This window comes from Xenopus tropicalis, chromosome 9, assembly GCF_000004195.4.
Source record: "Xenopus tropicalis strain Nigerian chromosome 9, UCB_Xtro_10.0, whole genome shotgun sequence".
NCBI classification, from domain to species: domain Eukaryota; kingdom Metazoa; phylum Chordata; class Amphibia; order Anura; family Pipidae; genus Xenopus; species Xenopus tropicalis.
The window spans coordinates 75,339,371-75,365,843 of NC_030685.2; the positions used below are offsets into that span (position 1 = coordinate 75,339,371).

The 26,473-nt window shown below is 40.9% G+C and overlaps 1 protein-coding gene across 7 annotated transcripts in view; it reads right to left on the reverse strand.

Annotated features, from left to right (window-relative positions):
- galnt13 (polypeptide N-acetylgalactosaminyltransferase 13) overlaps positions 1-26,473 on the reverse strand; it is a 193,503-nt gene that overhangs the window by 22,350 nt on the left and 144,680 nt on the right. For all 7 annotated transcript variants that reach the window (XM_031892695.1, XM_031892694.1, XM_031892692.1 and 4 more), the window contains 2 exon segments: positions 19,364-19,462; positions 2,068-2,202 (listed from right to left, as the gene is read on the reverse strand). In XM_031892695.1, coding sequence (XP_031748555.1) covers positions 2,068-2,202; positions 19,364-19,462 — 234 coding nt within the window.

The following is a 26,473-nucleotide window of genomic DNA, read 5'->3' on the forward strand; positions in this document are numbered from 1 at the left end:
TTGGTCTCTGTGCTCTGTTTTGGAACATTGAAACCTGTGCTCACCCCCATAAGCACAGTGCCATGGTCAGCAACAATGTATTCATAAGGCAGAAGAGGGGGAGTAAATAACTCCTATAGTTCCATGTATGACTGTTATGATTTATGATGTTATCTCAGGAAGAACTGCAATAGTCCCCATTCAAAGTCACTGTTGCTTGAAAATTAAATACATATTATGATATGTACTTATGTTATATTTCCTATTTTGATCTCAAATCAGGCATTTTTATCATTGTGGTTCTACTTAAGAGGACTGCGATCATCATTAGCAATGAGCAAATTTTTTTGCATTTGGAGTCAGAAAAAATTATCGTTGACTGTAAAAAGTTGCGTGCATTTAAAAAATTGTGCAGTAGCCATGAAAATAGCCTATTGATTTCAATGAATTCGCAAATTTTTGGCGTTTCACAAATTTTTTGGCGAAGCAAGACAGGACAGATTCGATCATCACTAATGATTACAGGTCTCCATGGACCACAAGTCTATCACTAAGGGAAGGAGTAACATTTCCCCTATGAATGGCATAGCTCAGAGTTCTAAGGCACTGCATATGTATCCTAAAAACATAAAAAAAACTCATAAAATTCACTCCAGAGAATTCATTTTTACAAGCATTTTAAATAGCCGTACAATGAAAAGAAACGCAGCTCAGACGAGCCTTACGTTCTCCTCCATAATCCAATTTAGAAGTTTATCTTCTCAGATGAGCCCCAGTTTAATGCTTATATTTTTTATATTAAAAGAGCCATGAACAATTCTACAACTTCGCTAAAACCTTTTCAGTGGATCAAACACATTTCCCTATTAATAGATTCTGAGATTCGTTACAGTTGGCTGATTCGCTATTTTCCACATTACAGTTCATTTCCCTTGTTTACCGTATGTTTTTTCCCCCTGTTCTTTTATTAAATGCACAAGATAATATTGGAAGGAAGACAATGGCAAGTGTTGCCTTTATACACAACAATAGAAGGTCTGTAGAGGTTTCTTTCTGCACGCAAGACAAATGCCATCTGATATTCCAACGGGATGAAATTCAGAATTACAAAACGATTGTATTATTTCCTCCCAGTCGGTTGTTGAATGTACCGCAAATGTCATCAAGGAAAAAAAAGGAATATAAACAACTTTCATAATACTTTTCATTGGAGGTCGTCCCTTGTTTGCTCTGGTAGAGAAAATAGCCAACTTTATACCACAATGATGACCAATTCCAAATTGTCTCAGAATAAAGGTGGCCATACACGGGCCGATCCTTGCTGCCGATATCGGTCCCTTAGACCGATTCGGGCCTGTCCGACTGATATCTGGCCTGAAATCGGCTAGATCTCGATCGGACAGGTTAGAAAATCTAGTCGGATTGGGACCACATCGGCTCGTTGATGTGGCCCCTGAACCGACTTTGCCTATACCCGTCGTTAGAATTCAATCGAATAAGCCTGGATTCTCCTGATATAGCCCACCCACAGGTGGGGGATATCGGGAGAAGGTTTGCTTGCTTGGGGACATCGCCAAGCGAGTGGATCTGAAGGCGTATGGCCACCTTTAGTCTACTCTAATTTTTTTGGAATTCAACCAAATCTTTCTCAAAGGATTCAGGGTTTGGACGAACACCCCAAAAATGAATCCAGAGCATCCCTAAATTCTACAATAAAATAAACCACGTGTAGAACCATATATGGCGGCAGTACACTACACTAAAACACCAAACTATGAAATGTTCTACCTTGGGTAACTCCAAGTCTACAGATAGTATAAGCCAGTGGTTCTCAACCTATGGGTCGGGACCCCTTTGGGGTCACCTAAGACCATCGGAAAACACATATTTCCGATGGTCTTAGGAATAATTTGATGGTTGGGGGTCACCACAACATGAGGAACTGTATTAAAGGGTAGCGGCATTAGGAAGGTTGAGAACCATTTTAGAACTAATTCATTTAGTAAGTACCCTGGAACCTACTATTTTAGTTTGTATAGGTCATTATGGCTTCAGACTAGTTGACAGAACAATTCTAAATAAGCTTACCTCTGCATCATATTCCCAGAGCTGATTGCCCCTCATGTGGTGACATTTCAACATGATGACTGGACCATTAAGTCGAGATACATCCAGACACAGGTCATCAGTACGAATCTCTTTGTCGGCTGTATACGAAAAAACCTGCCAAAAACAAGAGTTTTATTGATGGAGGCGGTATCTGTAAATGTGATGGAACCCACCTGTTTTCTGTATCTAAGTCTTTGGGTAGAATATTCCCTTTCCTGATGATTTGCTCTGCCCCTATAAATTATACACATTACAAAGTGCCCTAACAGAACTATTCCCCCTTGGCCCCATATTGTACTTGTCTGCCTGTGAAAAAATAATTTAGCAATGTCATTTCATGCCAAGGCTGATCCTGACACGGATTCTGTGGTAGAATGAGATGATGACACGCAGCAGTGTCCCTAGGCAAGGTAACTCTGATCAACCCTACAAACAATACTCACAGGCTACTCACACCCAGTTTAGACTTCATGTTTAAGATCAAATGGAATAAAGATTCACATACAAATTTAGATTTAGCTAATTAGTATTCAGATTCAGTTCGGGATTAAGCAGAATCTGTTGGGGTGGGTTCGGCCGAACCCAAAAAATTGGGTTTGGTGCATCCCTAATTTTAATATTATTTGTCCCTAAAGAAGCACAAGAGAAGAAGAAGAGAAGCAGAAGAGTTGGCACTAGGGGCATTTTGTCTGTCATTGCCTCTTGGTGGAAAACAATGGCGGACAAAAAAAACCACTGTCCACGTGTGACCAGTGGGTAAGGTCTACAGCACCGCACACTGGAATTTTTTATACTGGCACAACCCTCTTAAAGGGTTAAAGCTCGGAATTCTCTGTACCAGGCTCCAATTTGTTACCGTGAGGCGATCTCCTGATCATTCCTCAAAACCTTCATGAATCCTGACGGAGTACTTGGGTTGTTCTCATGAGGGCTATCAAGGGAACAGTGAAAACTAAGCAACCACTTTAGGAAGGAAAAAAATGAAAAACCATACAAAATAAAGACCAATAGCAAATTGTCTTAAAATATCAACGTTTACATTGTATTAAAAGTGAATCTAAAGGTGGCCTGCCCCTTTAAGACTATGGGCCTGATTCACTAAAGTTTATCGCACGTTTTTTTGCGGTAAAAAAGACGCGACAATTAGCGCGCGATTCACTACAGCATTACCGCATGCGATAAGTCGCATTTTCATTTTCGTTCATTTCCGTGCTGAAAAGAATATGATCGCATGATTCACTATAACTTTTGTGTGCTAAATATCGCATTCGGCTATGCGAAAATTAACACTTACTACAGGCAGGCGAAAAATTATACAAAAGTACAGTAAATGATTTTTTGCAATAAAATATGGACTTACAGTGTTATTTATTCAAGTCTGTGTTTCCCCTAGAGTGACGCAGCCGCCAGTTTGCAGCGAAATGTTCATTTTTAATACAGTCATTTTCTGCAAGTATTGGCGTGTATGGCTAACATGGCGTGCGTTCATTTGCGCGAGTATTTATATTTGGCTACAAGTGATGAAATGTTTCGCCAGGCATGGATTTGCAGCGAATTTTTGGACGTGCGTTGAATTTTTTTGCGGCGGATTTTTTCATGCGTTTCGCAAAACAATCCCCCAATGGCAAAACGCCTGAAAAAATTTGCCACGCAAAAATTCACCGCACATACAAAAATTGATACAAGCGTCAAAAAATAATAGTCACAGCAACAATTTTTTTGCCCGCACAACATTTTTGCCGTTTCGTGGATCTTTCGAAAGATTTGCTAATTTTTCACTAAAGAAACCAGAACACATTTGCTCATCACTAATGGCTACTATTTATAAGCATCTACTATTTATATGCTACCATTTATATGTGGCTAATATTTATATACACCATTTATATGTGGCGACAATTTTTATACACTATTTCTAAGCTACCATTCATATGCGGCGACTATTCGCGGGCATAATTTAGCACATGTACCAGCAAATACCGCATTGAAATAGTATTTGCGAGTTAAATAACGCATGCAATATCGCGCGTAAAAAAGTGCGAGTATGCTTATAGTGAATCGTGCGAAAAATCGCCAAAATTAAGCCGCGGTAAAAATTTTTTAGCACACAATAAAAATAGCGCACGTTTTATCGCCCTTTAGTGAATCAGGCCCTATGTTTTTAATAGCACACATAACAGAGCATTAGGCTGAATTATTTCACTCCTGTTGTATACACCAATGCCAAATTAGGTGGGGGAGATACGATAGGTAATGAAAAGCAGAGTAAATAAACCTTTATTACTTTGCTATTTAAATACACACGCAATATGAAATGTGACTAGCGGAGAAAGGAAATTAGGGCATGATAGCATCCCTTTAAAATGAATGTATAATTATAAGCAGATGGTGGCACATATATAATGAATGAGCAGGCTCCTGGTTCAATGGCTTAATATTGAGGTCTCTTATAATAATAATAATAATAATATATGCATTCCTTCATTCTCATCAGTTTAAGATTTGAGCAGAATATTACTACTTTCTAGATTGCTATAGCCCCTCAGTCCATCAGGCAGATGGAAGTACAAAATACATATCTTTTTGTAGATACTGGTTCCCATGGCAGCCCACGGAATAAGCTTGAGCATTCACTTTGTATTAAAGCCCTTTTTCTGGCCTGCTCAGTTGGAAATGCCACTTGGGGTGTGATAACTGGTCCCTGGGATGTCTGTATGTAACACCCAAAGATGAATAGATGGAAACTTACTTAGAGTGGTCCCCTGAGCATTTTTGCAATTTTTTGCTCTAGCCTCCGGGCTCAAGCAAGCAGTACAGGTATGGGACCCGTTATCCAGAATGCTCAGGACCAAGGGTATTCCGGATAAGGGGTCTTTCCATAATTTGGATCTCCATACCTTAAGTCTACTAAAAAATCAATAAAACATTAATTAAACCCAATAGGACTGTTCTGCCCCCAATAAGGGGTAATTATATCTTAGTTGGGATCAAGTACAGGTACTGTTTTATTATTACAGAGAAAAGGGAATCATTTAACCATTAAATAAACCCAATAGGGCTGTTCTGCCCCAATAAGGGGTAATTATATCTTAGTTGGGATCAAGTACAGGTACTGTTTTATTATTACAGAGAAAAGGGAATCATTTAACCATTAAATAAACCCAATAGGGCTGTTCTGCCCCCAATAAGGGGTAATTATATCTTAGTTGGGATCAAGTACAGGTACTGTTTTATTATTACAGAGAAAAGGGAATCATTTAACCATTAAATAAACCCAATAGGGCTGTTCTGCCCCCAATAAGGGGTAATTATATCTTAGTTGGGATCAAGTACAGGTACTGTTTTATTATTACAGAGAAAAAGGAAATCAGTTTTAAAATTCTAAATTATTTGATTAAAATGGAGTCTATGGGAGACAGGCTTTCCGTAATTCAGAGCTTTCTTGATAACGGGTTTCCGGATAAGGAATCCCATACCTGTACTATCATGTTTAGAGCTTTCCTTGTGGTACAAAACAAAGAGCAGAAACACGAGAAACAAAATTCCGCCATCAATCTGGCAATAAATAACAAATAATAAATCTTTAAATACAAACAAAAGTCTGGGGAACGTTTTTTCCACTACCAGTTTCATGTTTAATAACACAACCTGGATTAATGCAGTGAATCTCTCCTGCCACCAAGTCAGGTTTAAGCAATCAATAAGTGGGTGATTGATTCTGGCAGATCCACTGTGTGCGATTGATCTGTGTGCCGCTCTGGTAGGAATACCTTACAGTCCGGTGCCCTCTGGAAGAGAGAGGTTGGGGGGTCAGGCCAGGACACTAATGCCTAAATAGCACGGAGGCAACTAAACTGAAGCAGGCTATATTGACTTTTATTCTTAAAGGGATATTACACCAACATATTATATATTTAGAAAAACAACAGGTATATGTTTTATTAAGGCAATCTGAATAGCACCAGTGACAATGCCTATAGCAACCAACACATTTTTGCAGTGGGTCAGGTACCCGTGGGTACCCACAGGTTACCCGCAAGAAAAGCATGTTGTGGGTGGGATTTTCAGATGCAGGTATAGATGCAGGTCGTGGGTATGTGGGTTTCGCGGTCTTATCCATATTCCTTATCTTAGATTATATTATCTATATTATTTATATTTTACTCTTTTAAACATTTTTTTAAACTTTTTCCCCGCCCACTTCTGATGATGTCACTTTTGGTTTGCAGCGACAGCACCTGTTTTTGGCTGGCCAGACTTGCACTTTGCCCCCTGCCCTATAATCTGCAAATGAATGAAACAATGATAGCGGATCCTGCTGATCTGGCTGACTACTTTGGGACTCAATAAAGAAAATGTAACAGTAGTCGCCTGTCCTCAGCCTGCCGTCAGCCTGCATCCTCCCAATCCCACAATTCCCTGCACACGTGATCACAGTGCAATGCATTGTGGGTAATGTAGTTCCTGCATGCTGTCTGTAAGCTCTGGAGAAGTTGTTACAATCTGTAACATCAATGTTTTAGTCCCTCCTCCCCTGCCAGGATTTCAAATGATGCAGAAAGAGAAGAACTGTTTTGCAGCTGGATTTCAGCATATAGAAATGGTATTTATTCATACTTTTTGAAGGAACAGATTACAGTGATAGGTATATAAGGGGTTTCTGTGTTGTGTGGGGCTCTTTAACAGATTTAGGTTTGGAAGCCGGAGTTCCTAAGCAGTTACATGTAAAAAGGAGGTATACCTTCTATAAATCGTGTACATTGTGCACTACAGTACAAATCCCCAGAGTATTGTAAAAATTATACCTATATTGGTTAACTAAAAATACATTGCAAGTTTTTGGAGCTCTAAGGCCCCTTCATCAGGCAAAATACAAATGAAAATGGAATGGCACAACACTGTCCAGTTGAGCCAGTTTCTTCAGGAGGGTTTTAAGCCTGATCTGTTTGTGGCACATTGTGGTATCTTCCACGTTAATCAAATAAAAGCTGTAGTACTGTGTTAGCCAGTGTCAAAAATAATAAAAAAACACACAAATACATACAGTCAAAACCTAATTTTACATTCAGGAAGACTCCACTGTATATCCTGCATAGCAGCATTACTGTCTAACCTTGCATTAAAGGCATTAAAAGAAAGAATGTGACCTTTAAGCTCACACTTACACAGCCAGGCACCAAAGGCACCAATAGACAGTGCAGTTACTTAGCACACACCATTGCTGGAGCTTTGCGTACTCCATTACTGGCCGTATTACATTCATCTCTTTACTAATTGTGCTACAGCACTGCTTGAAATTACAGCATCTGCTGTTAATCAGAAGAGCCAAACATTAAAGCAATAAATAATGGCAATATTACTTACACTGTGCCCGCCAGTACATTGCACTGTTCTAGATAATAGAAGTGAAATTATGTGAGCATGTAGCCATCCACTTATCAAGAGAGTGCACGCGAGCAATTCAAAATCGCTCTCTCCTTTTTTGTCTTATAAATATTAATGGAATTTTTCTTCCCCGTGTTAAGTCTTCAGCCCTGGTTTTCCCTTTTAAGATCCGAGAAGGGAAAAAGAGCCCAACTCCCAGTGACCTTAGAATCATCAGAAGTGAAATTTAAGTAAAGGCCCCTTAAGCTAGATAAGAGCACGCAATGCATTGTAGAGCAACATATTACATTCCCTCTGAGCAATGAAGAGTTTAATATTTCAAGAAATGCATTTTAGTGTCTGGAGGCAAATGTTCTAATGTGGCTGCATAAAGTGCTCTATAGAAATATCTGCTCTATATGCAGTGCTGTATTATGGGCTGCTATGATGTACGTGTTCATGAAAACACATCTTCAGTGAATGAATTCTTCAGTTCTTCATCATTCCTTCTTGGAAACCTGCAGAACGGCAGAAATTGCACAAGAACGTAGAAAAGAAACACACTATAATCTGCCACTGAAATGAGAGTGATGGGGGATTACAGGGACCTGCTGTACAGATCTTCAGTAAAATATGAAATATTCAGTACGTAAGTGCATCTTCAATTCAAAGAGGCTCTGCATTGCTCTAATACAGGGATCCCCAACCTTTTTCACCCGTGAGCAACATTTAAATGGAAAAAGTGTTGGGGAGCAACACAATCATGAAAAAGGTTTCTAGGAGTAGCAATAAGAGCTATAATTGGCTACTTAATAGCCCCTATGTGGACTGACAGTCTACAGAAGGCTCTGTTTGGTATGATATTTGGTTTTTATGCAATCAAAGCTTGCCTCCTTACCAGAAATTCAAAAATAATCACCTGCTTTGAGGCCACTGGGAGCAACATCCAAGGGGTTGGGGAGAAACATGTTGCTCACGAGCCACTGGTTGGGGAACACTGCTCTAATAGATAGAAGCTCTTCAAAAAGATCACCAAGTCTCAAGCAGAGGCCTGTTGGCTGCCTTCTTAGCCACTAGTGTGTATCAGAGAACTACTGGCGCTTGTACAGACCCAAATGTTTCTTAATTCAGTATCTTACTGGGGCTCCTTCAGTTTTTGATAGGACATGGTCAAAAATAGCATTGGCTGTGGACTTCCTTAAGCTGTAGATACGAAGTGTGGTTGATGTGTCTTCATGAGGTTGTAACCTTGTACTAGTCTTCCTTACGTAAAAAAGATATATACTTTCCAATTTTACTGTAGAACAACATCTATCATTCTTCAGCATATTAGTATTGGATAAAGCATAACAGGAGCTACAGTCCAGCAACATTGCACTTTGAAAAACTTCTTTCCAAATCCTCCCAAGTCAGCAGCCCAACTCATTTAAACATATCCTCCAATAATCCAGGCTAATCTATTTAGATTTTACTACATAATCTTGGTTCAATATGGTTGTTGCTGAAGTGTAGTGTAGTTGTTGTTATTATTATATTATATGGTGTACATAGCAAATAATTCATTCTACCTTTTAAATAAATTAGTCTCGAACCTATAATTGTATTTTTTTAGTTGTAATGTTGTGTAGGCGCCATCTCAGGTCACTGTGCCTGATCCTGAGCTTTCAGAAGGAGCCAGCACAATGAAACTGTTTTCAGATAAGCTATTGTTTCTCCTAGTTAATGTGACTGGAGGAGTTATGAGATTTGGCTATTTTACTATTGAGTGCTCAGGTCATTGTGCCTGATCCTGAGCTTTCAGAAGGAGCCAGCACTTCACAATGAAACTGCATTCAGATAAGCTATTGTTTCTCCTATTGACTGGGGGAGTTATGGGACTGGGGTATTTTACTATTCTTCCACTAGGTGGGGCATGGGAGCATTTTTAACAATGCAGATGTCACATTGTTATGTTGACTGCTGGGGGTAAAGGGAGGGGGTGATATCACTCCAGCTTGAACTGCAGTAAAAAAAAAAAGAGACTGAATTTATCAGAGCACAAAAATCCCATGGCTGAGGGCACATGGGAAACTAAAAACATGTCTTGCCCCATGTCAAAATTTACTATAAAAAAATCTGTTTTCCCTTTTGGATTCTAATGGAGGAACACTAGAATTCTAATGGAGGAGCACTATTAACTGATGCAACTTGTAAACAACATGTTTTCCAGTGACAGAATATAACAGCGCTACATCTGACCTTCTAAAGTTTGATTATAGCCTAACAGTAGCTAAGAGTGATTGCATAGTTATGCCAATATGTTAGATGAAAGTGAGATAACTTGTCCAAAGCTGGTAGAGATAATTCTCATTTGAGAAGTTACATAGTTACATAGTTACATAGGGTTGAAAAAAGACCTGTGTCCATCAAGTTCAACCCATCCAAGTAAACCCAGCACACCTAACCCACACCTACCAATCTATACACTCACATACATAAACTATATATACAACCACTAGTACTAACTGTAGATATTAGTATCACAATAGCCTTGGATATTCTGATTGATCAAGAACTCATCCAGGCCCCTCTTAAAGGCATTAACAGAATCTGCCATTACCACATCACTAGGAAGGGCATTCCATAACCTCACTGCCCTCACCGTGAAAACCCCCCTACGCTGCTTCAAATGGAAACTCCTTTCCTCTAATCTAAAGGGGTGACCTCTGGTGCGTTGATTGTTTTTATGGGAAAAAAGAACATCCCCCAACTGCCTATAATCCCCTCTAATGTACTTGTACAGAGTAATCATGTCCCCTCGCAAGCGCCTCTTTTCCAGAGAAAACAACCCCAACCTCGACAGTCTCACCTCATAGTTTAAATCTTCCATCCCCTTTACCAGTTTAGTTGCAGTCTCTGCACTCTCTCCAGCTCATTAATATCCTTCTTAAGGACTGGAGCCCAAAACTGCACTGCATACTCAAGGTGAGGCCTTACCAGGGACCTATAAAGGGGCAAAATTATGTTCTCATCCCTTGAGTCAATGCCCTTTTTTATACAAGACAGCACTTTATTTGCTTTAGTAGCCACAGAATGACACTGCCTGGAATTAGACAACTTGTTATCAACAAAAACCCCTAGATCCTTCTCCATTAAGGATACCCCCAACACACTACCATTCAGTAGATAGTTTGCGTTTATATTATTTCTACCAAAGTGCATAACTTTGCACTTATCAACATTGAACCTCATTTTCCAGTTTGCTGCCCAGTTATCTAATTTTGTCAAATCGCTCTGCAAAGCGGCAGCATCCTGCATGGAACTTATAGTTTTGCACAATTTAGTGTCATCAGCAAAAATAGAAACAATACTGTCTATGCCCACCTCCAGGTCATTAATAAACAAGTTAAAAAGCAAAGGCCCAAGGACTGACCCCTGCGGTACTCCACTAACCACACTGGTCCAATTAGAAAATGTTCCATTTACCCCACTCTTTGTACTCTATCCTTCAGCCAGTTCTCTATCCAATTACAAATATTATGTTCTAGGCCAATATTCCTTAATTTGATCATTAACCTTCTGTGAGGTACTGTATCAAACGCTTTAGCAAAGTCCAAGTAGATGACAAGTCTCTTGTCTTTATGTCTAGGGTGCCTACTTTGGACAGCTGGGGGGGGGGAGCAAAATAGTCCGTTTATAGAAGGTATGTGTCTTTTTAAAATAAGTCTTTTTTAAACTGATCAGGGGTGTGAAGTTGGCAATGACATCTAAAGGAGATAAGGTATATAGAGAATAATATCCCCCAGGGTTCTTGTTCCATTTTTAGGGAAGGGGGTATCTGGCACAGAGGCAGATGAAAAGTGGCAGTGATTCCAAAAGGAAAATCTTTGGAATAAAACACGTAAATGAAGGAAAGACTTAAATCAACCCAACGTGTCGATGGCCTATGCATCTTTTGGCATTCCTTTTTATTTACATGAAATATCAAGATTTCAGATTTGTCGTCTCCGTCGGGCTGAATAATCATTTCATTTCATGTTTTTTTTTTAACCCAAGATCAAATGCTCCCTCCCAAAGTACACTGACTCTCACAGGCAAAGTTCAGAGAGTTTGATCTCTGGGAGTAAAAAAGAGAACATCAGTTGAAATGCTGTAGATTTTCTTAACAGAATCAGGCAAAGCCGACATGATTAAACAGACTTCTTGTTCCGTAGAGTATTATGTTGTCACGTCTTCCTGTAAGGAACAACTGTCAGAAGTATTTCTTTTAGCTCATCAATCGGGGAGTACAAGTCTCATTTGTATTAATCTTCTACTCTTCTAATTGTGAGCGAAATGTCACACAATTTTAATTATCAGCCTTGACATTAATGCTGCCTCTGTAATCTCAGAAGAGCGCTGGTTTCTTGAAGCAATATCAAACTGTGTACAAACAAAAACTGCCCCCATCTCTTGTCCAGGGGACAGGCAATGTATTTTTAATTCCTTCTTGATATATATATAGCAAATATATAACATATTTTTCAATTTTGGTTTTATTTCTACACTTTTTCCCTACCCCTAGAATGAGGACATTTATTGAGATATTGAGCTCTATTGAATAAATCTTTCCCAAATCTATTACTGTACATGTGTCCTTATAGATAAGGAGATGCTGATGACGCTGTTCTTCAGTGTCAACGTTTTCCATTGTCAAGTGCAACAAATAGCAACAGGAATTATAGATTTTTTTTCTTAATTAAAGCAATATCAGGATGTTTTTCCAATAAACTTTTTTTTTTTTTTTTAATCGCGTTGAAAACATGTCCATTGAGTTCAACCTTTTACGTCTATATGAAACCTGCCTAACTGCTAGCTGATCCAGAGGAAGGCAAAAAAACCCATCTGAAGCCTCTCTAATTTGCCTCAGAGGGAAAAAAAAACTCTTCCTGACTCCAAGATGGCAATCGGACCAGTCCCTGGATCAACTTGTACTAAGAGCTATCTCCCATAACCCTGTATTCCCTCACTTGTACTGAGAGCTATCTCCCATAACCCTGTATTCCCTCACTTGTACTGAGAGCTATCTCCCCTACCCCTGTATTCCCTCACTTGTACTGAGAGCTATCTCCCATATCCCTGTATTCCCTCACTTGTACTGAGAGCTATCTCCCCTACCCCTGTATTCCCTCACTTGTACTGAGAGCTATCCCCCCTACCCCTGTATTCCCTCACTTGTACTGAGAGCTATCTCCCATACCCCTGTATTCCCTCACTTGTACTGAGAGCTATCTCCCCTACCCCTGTATTCCCTCACTTGTACTGAGAGCTATCCCCCCTACCCCTGTATTCCCTCACTTGTACTGAGAGCTATCTCCCATACCCCTGTATTCCCTCACTTGTACTGAGAGCTATCTCCATAACCCTGTATTCCCTCACTTGTACTGAGAGCTATCTCCCATACCCCTGTATTCCCTCACTTGTACTGAGAGCTATCTCCCATAACCCTGTATTCCCTCACTTGTACTGAGAGCTATCTCCCATAACCCTGTATTCCCTCACTTGTACTGAGAGCTATCTCCCATACCCCTGTATTCCCTCACTTGTACTGAGAGCTATCTCCCCTACCCCTGTATTCCCTCACTTGTACTGAGAGCTATCTCCCATACCCCTGTATTCCCTCACTTGTACTGAGAGCTATCCCCCCTACCCCTGTATTCCCTCACTTGTACTGAGAGCTATCCCCCCTACCCCTGTATTCCATCACTTGTACTGAGAGCTATCTCCCCTACCCCTGTATTCCCTCACTTGTACTGAGAGCTATCTCCCCTACCCCTGTATTCCCTCACTTGTACTGAGAGCTATCCCCCCTACCCCTGTATTCCCTCACTTGTACTGAGAGCTATCCCCCCTACCCCTGTATTCCATCACTTGTACTGAGAGCTATCTCCCCTACCCCTGTATTCCCTCACTTGTACTGAGAGCTATCTCCCCTACCCCTGTATTCCCTCACTTGTACTGAGAGCTATCCCCCCTACCCCTGTATTCCCTCACTTGTACTGAGAGCTATCTCCCCTACCCCTGTATTCCCTCACTTGTACTGAGAGCTATCCCCCCTACCCCTGTATTCCCTCACTTGTACTGAGAGCTATCTCCCCTACCCCTGTATTCCCTCACTTGTACTGAGAGCTATCTCCCCTACCCCTGTATTCCCTCACTTGTACCGAGAGCTATCTCCCCTACCCCTGTATTCCCTCACTTGTACTGAGAGCTATCTCCCCTACCCCTGTATTCCCTCACTTGTACTGAGAGCTATCCCCCATACCCCTGTATTCCCTCACTTGTACTGAGAGCTATCTCCCCTACCCCTGTATTCCCTCACTTGTACTGAGAGCTATCCCCCCTACCCCTGTATTCCCTCACTTGTACTGAGAGCTATCTCCCCTACCCCTGTATTCCCTCACTTGTACTGAGAGCTATCCCCCCTACCCCTGTATTCCCTCACTTGTACTGAGAGCTATCTCCCCTACCCCTGTATTCCCTCACTTGTACTGAGAGCTATCTCCCCTACCCCTGTATTCCCTCACTTGTACTGAGAGCTATCCCCCATACCCCTGTATTCCCTCACTTGTACTGAGAGCTATCCCCCCTACCCCTGTATTCCCTCACTTGTACTGAGAGCTATCTCCCATACCCCTGTATTCCCTCACTTGTACTGAGAGCTATCTCCCATACCCCTGTATTCCCTCACTTGTACTGAGAGCTATCTCCCCTACCCCTGTATTCCCTCACTTGTACTGAGAGCTATCTCCCCTACCCCTGTATTCCCTCACTTGTACTGAGAGCTATCTCCCCTACCCCTGTATTCCCTCACTTGCACTGAGAGCTATCTCCCCTACCCCTGTATTCCCTCACTTGTACTGAGAGCTATCCCCCTACCCCTGTATTCCCTCACTTGTACTGAGAGCTATCTCCCCTACCCCTGTATTCCCTCACTTGTACTGAGAGCTATCTCCCATACCCCTGTATTCCCTCACTTGTACTGAGAGCTATCTCCCATACCCCTGTATTCCCTCACTTGTACTGAGAGCTATCTCCCATACCCCTGTATTCCCTCACTTGTACTGAGAGCTATCTCCCCTACCCCTGTATTCCCTCACTTGTACTGAGAGTTATCTCCCCTACCCCTGTATTCCCTCACTTGTACTGAGAGCTATCTCCCATACCCCTGTATTCCCTCACTTGTACTGAGAGCTATCCCCCATACCCCTGTATTCCCTCACTTGTACTGAGAGCTATCTCCCATACCCCTGTATTCCCTCACTTGTACTGAGAGCTATCTCCCATACCCCTGTATTCCCTCACTTGTACTGAGAGCTATCCCCCCTACCCCTGTATTCCCTCACTTGTACTGAGAGCTATCTCCCCTACCCCTGTATTCCCTCACTTGTACTGAGAGCTATCTCCCCTACCCCTGTATTCCCTCACTTGTACTGAGAGCTATCTCCCATACCCCTGTATTCCCTCACTTGTACTGAGAGCTATCTCCCCTACCCCTGTATTCCCTCACTTGTACTGAGAGCTATCTCCCCTACCCCTGTATTCCCTCACTTGTACTGAGAGCTATCTCCCATACCCCTGTATTCCCTCACTTGTACTGAGAGCTATCTCCCCTACCCCTGTATTCCCTCACTTGTACTGAGAGCTATCTCCCCTACCCCTGTATTCCCTCACTTGTACTGAGAGCTATCTCCCCTACCCCTGTATTCCCTCACTTGTACTGAGAGCTATCTCCCCTACCCCTGTATTCCCTCACTTGTACTGAGAGCTATCTCCCCTACCCCTGTATTCCCTCACTTGTACTGAGAGCTATCTCCCATACCCCTGTATTCCCTCACTTGTACTGAGAGCTATCTCCCATAACCCTGTATTCCCTCACTTGATAAAAATCCATCCAACCTCATCTTGAAGCTTAAATCTTCTGTATCTGCCAGTTCAACTGATTCAGAGAGAAAATTCCACAACTTCACAGGTCTAACTGTAAAAAACCCTTTACCAATATTAAGATGGAACCTTTCTTTTTCTAATAGAATCAGATAGATAGAATGAGGCTAGATAAAGGGCTGGATTGAAGCCCAAAACGTTGCCTTTGGCACTTGAATAAAACCGGAGTGCTGCTGTTTTCTTCATTTTTGTTTTTCTAATAGGAATTGATGCCATTGTGTCTGCTGGAAGGAGCCACTGGTGAATAAAGCATTAAAGAAATATTATATGATCCCCTTATATATTTATACATAGTTATTATATCACCCCTTAAGTGCCTCTAACTTGGCCAATATTTCTTCATAACTGAGAATTTCCATACCCTTTACCAGCTTAGTTGCCCTTCTCTGGACCCTCTCTAATTCAATAATGTCTATAAAATTCGCCGGTGGGAAGCCCTTCGCATCACTTTGGTAATCCGAAGTCTCGTAAAGTTTCTTCCTGCAGGCAACTTCATGCGACTTCGGAAAATGAAGTGATGCAAAGGGCTTTCCATTGGTGACTTCTATAGTTGCCTTGGAAAGCCTTTTCGGTGCAGTTACTTGCCCACGATAGCATCGATCTAGCATTAGATAAATTATTATATGGTCCCCTTATATATTTATATACAGTAATCATATCACCCCTTAAGCATCTCTTCTTCAGCACAAGCATGTCCAACTTGGCCAGTCTTTCTTTATTTATAACTGAGACTTTCCATACCCTATATCAGCTTATTTGACCATCTTTGGAATCTCTCTAATTCAATATTGTTCCTTTGAGTGACTTTTCTAAGATCACAAGGAGAGGGAATCATCAAGAACGGAATCCAGCTATACAATATATTATACATACAGTATTTTATAGACCATAACGTCAATTTAAACATGGTCTTTATTTTTTTTTTTCTTTTTTCCAAATCAAATTTAAAGTTAAATAAAGCTCTGTTCGGCCTTAGTAACCTCTAAACTATGGTAATAAAAAATATTATATATAATATTTACAGCAAGAAAACAAGCAGTTGATTTATCAACTGTAAATGTTTAATTCTAGTTTGGTATAAAGTCCATATAGCTTTTTAATATCTAGCCCCTACATGTTTGAGTTCCTTGTGGAATGGTCTATAGAAAGAGCGCCATGCACTCGTAAATAAAAATCATTGATCTGCAGACCTCAATATAATGAGTTCAACCAATTTAGGTTACGTAATAGATTCCAAACAATAAAAAAGCACTTAAAAATATTGCATAAAAGCTGTTACGATAAATGTATCTAGGGCCCTCAGTAGCCCCTTGAGATGTGTGGTTATATATGAACTGTAAACCAACTATATATAAATATGTACCACCGTCTCACCAATATTTTGTAAGACGGTATTTAGTATATCAGTTCTAGTGGATTCATTCAGGAGTGTGATGGCTTAAATACATCAAGGGTATATTCTACATTCATTAGGCTCTTGTAAAGCATATCTACAAAGTCCAACAAATGTGGCTACAACTTGTGCTGTGTACTTTCCAATACACAATGGACTAGTCCCAAATAGCATGAGGTGGTATAAATGAATATATTCTGCTTGTGGGGACTAAAAGGCCTGATTCAAACTCTGGAGATCCTGGAGATCACAAGGATCCTTCATGTTGTGATAGACTTTGATAATCAGTCTCTCTGTACTAGTGGCAAAAAAGTGCACAATGCAGCACAGTGGGTATTCCTACACTCTCACATAGGTCTACTCTGATCTTGGATACCATTTGCTTTCCAACTAAAACTACTCACAGTACAGTAGAATTCTACTGAGCTGGTTAGAGAGCACTAAGGATATTGGGAGTTATTTAAAAAATCGGAGGCATCCCCTTGAATAGAGTGTTGTCTGTCTTCAGCAGGGGGGGCATATAGACATCCTCTTTACCTGTTTGCAATGATTTTCAGAGGTTTACAATTTTTTTTCCTCAAAAGTGCACCCTATTGTACATCTGTGTCCCCCACCGGTGCATTAAAGCTTACCTTCTTCATCAATTTGGAGTCCAGGTAGTACAGGTATCGGACCCTTATCCGGAAACCCATTATCCAGAAAGCTCTGAATTACGGAAAGCCTGTCTCCTATAGACTCCATTTTAATCAAGTAATTCAGATTTTAAAATCGATTTCCTTTTTCTCTGTAAAAGTAAAACTGTACCTGTACTTGATCCCAACTAAGATATAATTACCCCTTATTGGGGGCAGAACAGCCCTATTGGGTTTATTTAATGGTTAAATGATTCCCTTTTCTCTGTAATAATAAAACAGTACTTGTACTTGATCCCAACTAAGATATAATTACCCCTTATTGGGGGCAGAACAGCCCTATTGGGTTTATTTAATGGTTAAATGATTCCCTTTTCTCTGTAATAATAAAACAGTACTTGTACTTGATCCCAACTAAGATATAATTACCCCTTATTGGGGGCAGAACAGCCCTATTGGGTTTATTTAATGGTTAAATGATTCCCTTTTCTCTGTAATAATAAAACAGTACCTGTACTTGATCCCAACTAAGATATAATTACCCCTTATTGGGGGCAGAACAGCCCTATTGGGTTTATGTAATGGTTAAATGATTCCCTTTTACTCTGTAATAATAAAACAGTACCTGTACTTGATCCCAACTAAGATATAATTACCCCTTATTGGGGGCAGAACAGCCCTATTGGGTTTATGTAATGGTTAAATGATTCCCTTTTACTCTGTAATAATAAAACAGTACCTGTACTTGATCCCAACTAAGATATAATTACCCCTTATTGGGGGCAGAACAGCCCTATTGGGTTTATGTAATGGTTAAATGATTCCCTTTTACTCTGTAATAATAAAACAGTACCTGTACTTGATCCCAACTAAGATATAATTACCCCTTATTGGGGGCAGAACAGCCCTATTGGGTTTATTTAATGGTTAAATGATTCCCTTTTACTCTGTAATAATAAAACAGTACCTGTACTTGATCCCAACTAAGATATAATTACCCCTTATTGGGGCAGAACAGCCCTATTGGGTTTATTTAATGGTTAAATGATTCCCTTTTCTCTGTAATAATAAAACAGTACCTGTACTTGATCCCAACTAAGATATAATTAATCTTTATTGGATGCAAAACAATCCTATTGGATTTAATTAATGTTTTATTGGTTTTTCAGTAGACTTAAGGTATGAAGATCCAAATTACGGAAAGACCCCTTATCCAGAATACCCTTGGTCCTGAGCATTCTGGGTAACGGGTCCTATTCCTGTATTCTATAGAACATTTTTTCCCCCAGGATATTGCCATCCCCAAAATAAAAACAGATTTATGCAATCTAAAGCAACGAGGAGAGAGACAATTATTCCAATATCCCTTGGTGATATTGAACTACTGTCCACTTTCCCTTGTACCAATCCTTGTAAAGCACATGGTAATAAAGAATAAACATGACAATTCTTTTTTTTTCTTTTTACATCCCCTTTAATAAATTTAGAGCTCTATGGGTTTTCCATAGATGCTGAAGACAGATAGAGCAATATAGAAGTTGTAGTTGGAAATCATGGCACAAAAGGGCAGAGGCTAATTTCCCCCCGTGGGCTATGACGGTGAGATTAGCCACTTGTGGATATGAACACAAAAAAAACCTGTTAATCCCATTTGTGCGATTGTTGACTACCTGCTGCTGAACCCACTTCACAAAATGCACTTTGTGTCATAAAGATTTAAATGACTATATATTCCTACTGCCGAGATTTCCGTAGTGCGTCATAGATCCACAAAAGATTATTTTATACGTGAGATTTTTTTTTGCTGCCATTAAGAATAAATAAAAGTGAATTAAAGGCATGACTAATGGGCCATTGAGGTACTTATTGCACTAATTACTCACTTTTTGCCTTAAGCAAAGGATTAAGGAAAAGAACATCTTACCTGATTTCCCCCCATGCCGTGACAGTTGAAAATCCCCACTTTTTCGTTTTCTTTTCGACCCATGTTATCCAGGCACTGGTTTGTTTCAACATTTCGGATCTAGAAAAAAAGAATTGCAAAACTGTTCATTTTGGGTTCAACAAATTCATAGAGAGAATTTAGCAGATCCACAAGGAAGATAAAAAAAAATCCTGTCAAAATCTCCTCTCTCCTTCTTGGAAATAATTGTTTTTGTCATGTGGAAATTTCCTGGGTTTGCTGAGAGAGAGGCCGGGAGCAAAGTCGCCGCTTGTACCTGAATCTGCTGTTTTTTAAGTGGAACTGTCGTTTTGCTGTCAAAACAAGCATTTACTAGAAAGGGACATCCATTTTGGTTACTTGCTAAGCACTTAAGCCAAATGTACCAATAAACCTGCTGGGGGTCTGCTAAATCTCTGCTACATCTCCGTCCTTGTCTACATTATTTTTCCTCACAACAAACTGACAATTTCTACATTTTGAGGAGTGGTGTAAAGTGGTGTAAAGGGATTCACTAATTTCTTCGAACCAAGAACATTTATTAAAGGGAAACTCCACCCAAACACAACTTAAGCGTTTTGAAACAACTTTTTTAAGCAACGTTGCAATACAGATCAGTGACCCCAGCATTAAACTGGCACAATGACCCCAGCATTAAATGGTACAGTGACCCCAGCATTAAATGGTACAGTGACCCCAACATTAAATGGTACAGTGACCCCAACATTAAACTGGCACAATGACACCAGCATTAAATGGTACAGTGACCCCAGCATTAAACTGACACAATGACCCCAGCATTAAATTGTACAGTGACCCCAACATTAAACTGGCACAATGACCCCAGCATTTAATGGTACAGTGACCCCAACATTAAACTGGCACAATGACCCCAGCATTAAATGGTACAGTGACCCCAACATTAAATGGTACAGCGACCCCAACATTAAACTGGCACAATGATGCCAGCATTAAATGGTACAACGACCCCAACATTAAACTGGCACAATGACCCCAGCATTAAATGGTACAGTGACCCCAGCATTAAATGGTACAACGACCCCAACATTAAACTGGCACAATGACCCCAGCATTAAATGGTACAGTGACCCCAACATTAAACTGGCACAATGACCCCAGCATTAAACTGGCACAGTGACCCCAGCATTAAATGGTACAGTGACCCCAGCATTAAACTAGCATGATGACCCCAGCATTAAATGGTACAGTGACCCCAGCATTAAACTGGCACAGTGACCCCAGCATTAAATGGTACAGTGACCCCAGCATTAAACTGTCACAATGACTCCAGCATTAAATGGTACAGTGACCCCAACATTAAACTGGAACAATGACCCCAGCATTAAATGGTACAGTGACTACAACATTAAATGGTACGGTGGGCCCAACATTAAACTGGCACAATGACTCCAGCATTAAATGGTACAGTGACCCCAGCATTAAACTGATACAATGACCCCAGCATTACATGGTACAGTGACCCCAGCATAAAACTGGCACAGTGACCCCAGCATTAAATGGTACAGTGACCACAGCATTAAACTGGCACAATGACCCCAGCATTAAATGGTACAGTGACCCCAGCATAAAACTGGCACACCGACCCCAGCATTAAGTGGTACAGTGACCCCAGCATTAAACTGGCACAGTGACCCCAGCATTAAATGGTACAGTGACCCCAGCATTAAACTGGCACAATGACCCCAGCATTAAATTGTATAGTGACCCCAGCATTAAATGGTACAGTGGACCCAACAATAAATGGTACAGTGGCTCCAGCATTAAATTGGCACAGCAACTCCAGCATTACAGAACCTAACCATTAAATTGGCAAAGTGATGCCAGCATTAAATGGAACACAACCTTAGCATTAAATTGGCACAATGACACCAGCATTAAACTGGCACAATAACTCCACCATTAAACGGAACAGTACCTCAGCATATAATTGGCACAGTGACCCTGGCATTAAATGGTACAGTGGTCCCTGCATTAATTTGGCACAATGACCCTCACCATTAATTTGGCACAGTGACACCAGCATTAAGTTCGCACCATGACTCCAGCATTAAATGTAACGGAACCTCAGCATTAAATGGTACAGTGGTCCCAGCATTAATTTGGTACAGTGACCCCAGCATTAAATTGGCACAATGACCCCAGCATTAAATAGTACAGTGGCACCAGAATTAAACTGGCACAATGACCCCAGCATTAAATAGTACAGTGGCCCCAGAATTAAACTGGCACAATGACTCCACCATTAAATGAAACAGTACCTCAGCATTAAATTGGTAAAGTGACCCCAGCATTAAATTGTACAGTGGTCCCAGCATTAATTTGGCACAATGACCCCAGGATTAAATAGTACCGTCACCCTACATTAAATTGTCACAATTACCCACAAGACTCGACAATCAATACTATAGAAATACAGAAACATTTTTTAATTTAATATGTGTACCCCCTTCTGTTAGGTCTTTACAGTGTCGCAAAGAGCAGGCTGGCACTGGAACTGTACAGGACTTGCCTTGGGTAGAAAACAGGTGCAGTGCTCTTGAATAACCTCTTTAGCATTTTCCACTTAATAAGCAAATTTCTCTCAGCAGGAATGAAATGCACTCTGACTGGATCTCTCTGCAAATTTCTCCAGAGTGCAGCTCATTGATACTGAGAGGGGAATGCGGGGAATGACAACCAAATGGGATGCTAAAGAGGCAACTTAAAAACACCCTACCCTAACTGCCCAAACCCAATGCTTAGTGTAGCCAGCTATGCAGGAGACTAGAGGCTGGAAGTGAGAGGAAGGAGACCCAGTCTACTTGCTGTGGCACCGGGGGTGCAAGCCTGGGGTATCCAGAGCTAACAACACCTCTCAAATGCTTTAGGAATGTTGGAAATAAAATATGATCTCAAGATCTTAAATGAGCATCTGTAGCAAATCAATTTCCTCGGAGATGTCTGATCTAACTTGGAAGCCCTTTCCCGTTAGCTTCTGAATCTAAGCATGTCTGACAGGAATGCGTTCTGACACACATGACCCCGCTTTTGACACTTGTGACATGCATCATCATTTTTAAACACACAATGTCACCTATAATCATAGCCATCCAGACACAGAAAAGCAAAAGACCACCATGTTCCATTGTCAGCTGTCCCCTATAAACCCTTTCAACAGCAACTTGTAATCTGATAAAATCCTGAGCACCGTGCAGTGTGGAAACCATGGGAAAATAGATGCTGCAACCGTGCTAGAAAATGATTTATTGCAAAACTAATGGCATGTAGTAGGGTTTATTATTCTGTTAAGGGAACTGGAGACTGCAGCATTGTTCATATATAGTTACATAGGGTAGAAAAAAGAACAGAGTCCATCAGGTTCAACCCTTCCAAGTAAACCCAGCACACACAAACCGATTAACATAGGCTGATGGACTACAACTCCCAGCCTACTCCAATCTGTCATCAAGAATTGAGACATTCTGGTAGTTCTCAAAACAAGAATGGAAATGTTTCCCCCATTTCTCAATGACCAGCAGCCCAAATAATGCAGATCTGGCTCCCTGTTCATTGCTCTTTTCATCCAATGTGGCGCAAGGAGCCCTTGACTTTGCATCTTCCTTAGGAAGGTGGTTGGTACAGGGCTCCTCATCACTTTCCTCCCCTTGCCTCAATGGTGCTAGGTATTGCCCTCCAGGTATTAGAGAGAAAGAGCACTTTACTCTAGGGTTGCCACCCATCCAGTTTTTAACTAGACAGTCCGGTTTTTCAACGGGCAGCCCATTTGAAAGGCACAACACCAGTCGGTCATGCCCAAGTGGTAAAGTAACCCTGGCCATGGTGTCATAACTCCACCATGTGTCATAGATTGTAAGCGCTACGGGGCAGGGACCTCCATCCTCTTGTGTCTTTGACTCTTATCTTATTGCAACTATATCTTTTATTTATCTGTATTTATTGTTATACTGTGTATTTATCTATTATTATCTTAATAACCCCGTTTGTATTAATGTATTCTACTGTACAGCGCTGCGTACATAAGTAGCACTTTATAAATAAAGATATACATACATACATACATAGCCCCTCCCCAATATGCCATAGGCTCGCCTTAATAAATAATGACCCCACCCCTGATGTCATTGGTCCAGCCCCTTTGCCCTATTGTAACCACGGCAACCCTACTTTACTCATACTTGTCAGTACCACTTTAATTCTGCTTTACATCTCAAGCCCCACATATTTTAAAATAACCTGAATAAAACACTGACTCACTGTATTGTCATCCGCACACCACAGGTATTTTAGATGAAACGAAGCCAAGGGGTGAATGAAATATGTAAATTGAAAAAATTGCTGGTGTTAAAGAGTGGTCTCTGCATTATTCAGAACAGATATTAATAATATGGTTTTGTACTTAATTAATCACTGATCATTAATTTTACTATTTCTAACTCATAAATGGGGGAAATGAAATTAACTAATGCATTGATCCTGTGTATTCCTGTTTTAGGGATTGTGCTTTAATAAAATGGTTAGAAGGCCAACTGATGGCGAGAAGGTTTATTGGATAATATTACCTGTTAATAAGTGGAATAATAAGGGAAACTATACATTTAATAATAAATGTGTCAGACACATTAAGAGCAGTCATAACTATTTCCTTCTGCTTGATTTCTCCTAGATCCTATGAAAGAATTTTTGGCTCAAATTGCCCTTATCCTTGCCAAAGCAGTCATTAGGCCTCATGTGGGCAAGTCTGAGGCTCAAGGGCAATAAGGGCAAGAGCATTTCTGGGCCTCCTGAGGCCCCCCATCACCCACTGTCGGGGCAAGTCATGGGGGGGTCCAGGGGTGCTACTACCATGAGGCGAGTTGCCTTATGTAGCAGCGCCCCCAAAGTTACCGGGGGCAGCAGCAAATAGCTGTTTTTTAAAACGGAAATTCGGCTCCGCTAGTGCAGAGTTCACTATTGCCTTCTCTACACTAGCAATGCGGCATCAGAGTTTGAAAAAGTGGAAATTCTGCTCTTAAAGGAGAAGGAAAGGCAAAGTCACTTGGGGGTGCCAAAATGTTAGCCACCCCCAAGTGACTACTACCCTTTACCCCCGACTGGTGCCCCTGTTAGGAGAGAACAACACCAGCCCGGGGTAGCAGCAGCGCTTCCTCCTTCCTGTATCGCTCGTGCGCGCATGCGCAGTAGAGTGAAAAGCCGAACTTTAACAGAAAAGTCGGCTTTTCACTCTACTGCGCATGCGCTGACCGCTGGCATTTGGGGAAAAGGAAGGAGGAAGCGTACACTACAGCTTAGTCTTCATAGCTTCCTGCTGCAGCTCTAGCCATTATAGCTCACATCACACATTCCTAAGGGAGGGTGGAGTGAGTTTTATGAATTTTTATGGGAGGGGGAGCAGGAGAGAGGAGAGAGCTGCGCAGACTCTGGCCCCGGGAATGAAGGATTTTTCTGAGAGAGGAAGTCAGATACCCTAAGAACATGTTTACAAAAAAGGAGACAAGAAATCCTGTGTTTCTTTTGATAGAGGACTCAGTGCAGCGTTTCTGTGAGTGCTTATGGCTGTATTTACCATTCTGATAAAGCTTACTTAGTTTTTACCTTTCCTTCTCCTTTAAAAACCATTACACTTGTGTAGGTTGTATGAAAGATCTTTGTAGAATTTTCTGGAGCTGTTTCTGTGCCCTTTGATAAATAAGCCTTAAATGGTTGGCTTTATTAAAAAAATGCCATGGCATTGGTTCTCACATTCATTACACTGGATGTATGCAGTATACAGAAGTCTAAGGATTATTAATTGCTCTAGGGCCACTATGGCCTCATCTCCTCTATTCCTCCAGTTATGAAGAGAAATAGCTAGCCACAGAATAGGAATTCTAAATTAGGGAAAACCACACAATATAATTAAACACCAGGGGCCTTGTTTGTGAAAGCTCCTGTAATAATTGCACTGGCTGAAATAGCTATTCCTAAAAACATGATGTAAGATCTGCCGATAGGCCAGCGGATAATTCCTTCAGCTTCAGCCATCAATATCACAACCAACCCCGTGCCTAGGAAGCAAATTCAGATTTTTTTTCTTATAACCAGATGGAATTTTAGACTCTAAATGTAACCATTGGCTTTTCTTAAACGAGCAGCCCAGATGATGTATCCACGCTGGAGGAAATGGATTTTCTTAATATGAAACTAATTTGGTTACAGCGACATGAGCTATTTCCCTGCTGAAATCAAATGTTACAAAGAGGTTTAGAAAGAACGCTCAGAACATTGTACCGCACCCTGAGCTTTATAACAAGGCATTATTTAAAGGAGCAGTATACCCCCTAGTTCAAGAAGAGTGCAATCAATAAAGTTTGTGCTCTGCATATTGTTTTAATCATGAAAAATCAATGACTTCTGTCATATCTTGAGCTAAACAGGGCAAACAGGGAATTTGAAGCTTCTCCATGGTTTGCCCTTGTGAGGTAGATACTTAGCTTACCAGTATACAGCTCCTTACCCTAATGCACCCTTTGTTGTGACTGTTTAGTTAACAGTAATCCATTATGCAGGGGATAATTATATACTGTAATTATCTACCTCTGAAGGACTATGCCACCCCCTCTTGCTCTGAAAAGGCTGGACACAGAGGATGGACAGAGCAAACAAAGAAGAAGAAGCCATAAAGCTGGGGCAGAGGATTCCCATTGAAGGATGCTCTTGCATTAAGTGGGCTACTGGCCAGTAGAGATGTAGCGAACTGTTCGCGCGAACATCAGGTGTTCACAAGTTCGGAAATTCACGAACTTTTCACGATGTTCACAATTTGGGTTTGCCGCGTTTTTTTTTCCGCTGTGTTTTTTCGCTGCGTTTTTTCTCGGCCTAAAATAGCCGCGCAAGCCACAAATGGCGTTTTTCAGCCTAGTACTGGTGTAAGCAAATGCCGTTTCCATGGTGCTAATAGTGCGAAATAGCAAAAAACGCAGCGTATTTCCGCTAGGTCTGCCAGTGCCTTTGCGGTTTTACGCAACGCTGTGTCAACAAAGTATTTTTCAGATAAATTTTTGTCCTTGATCC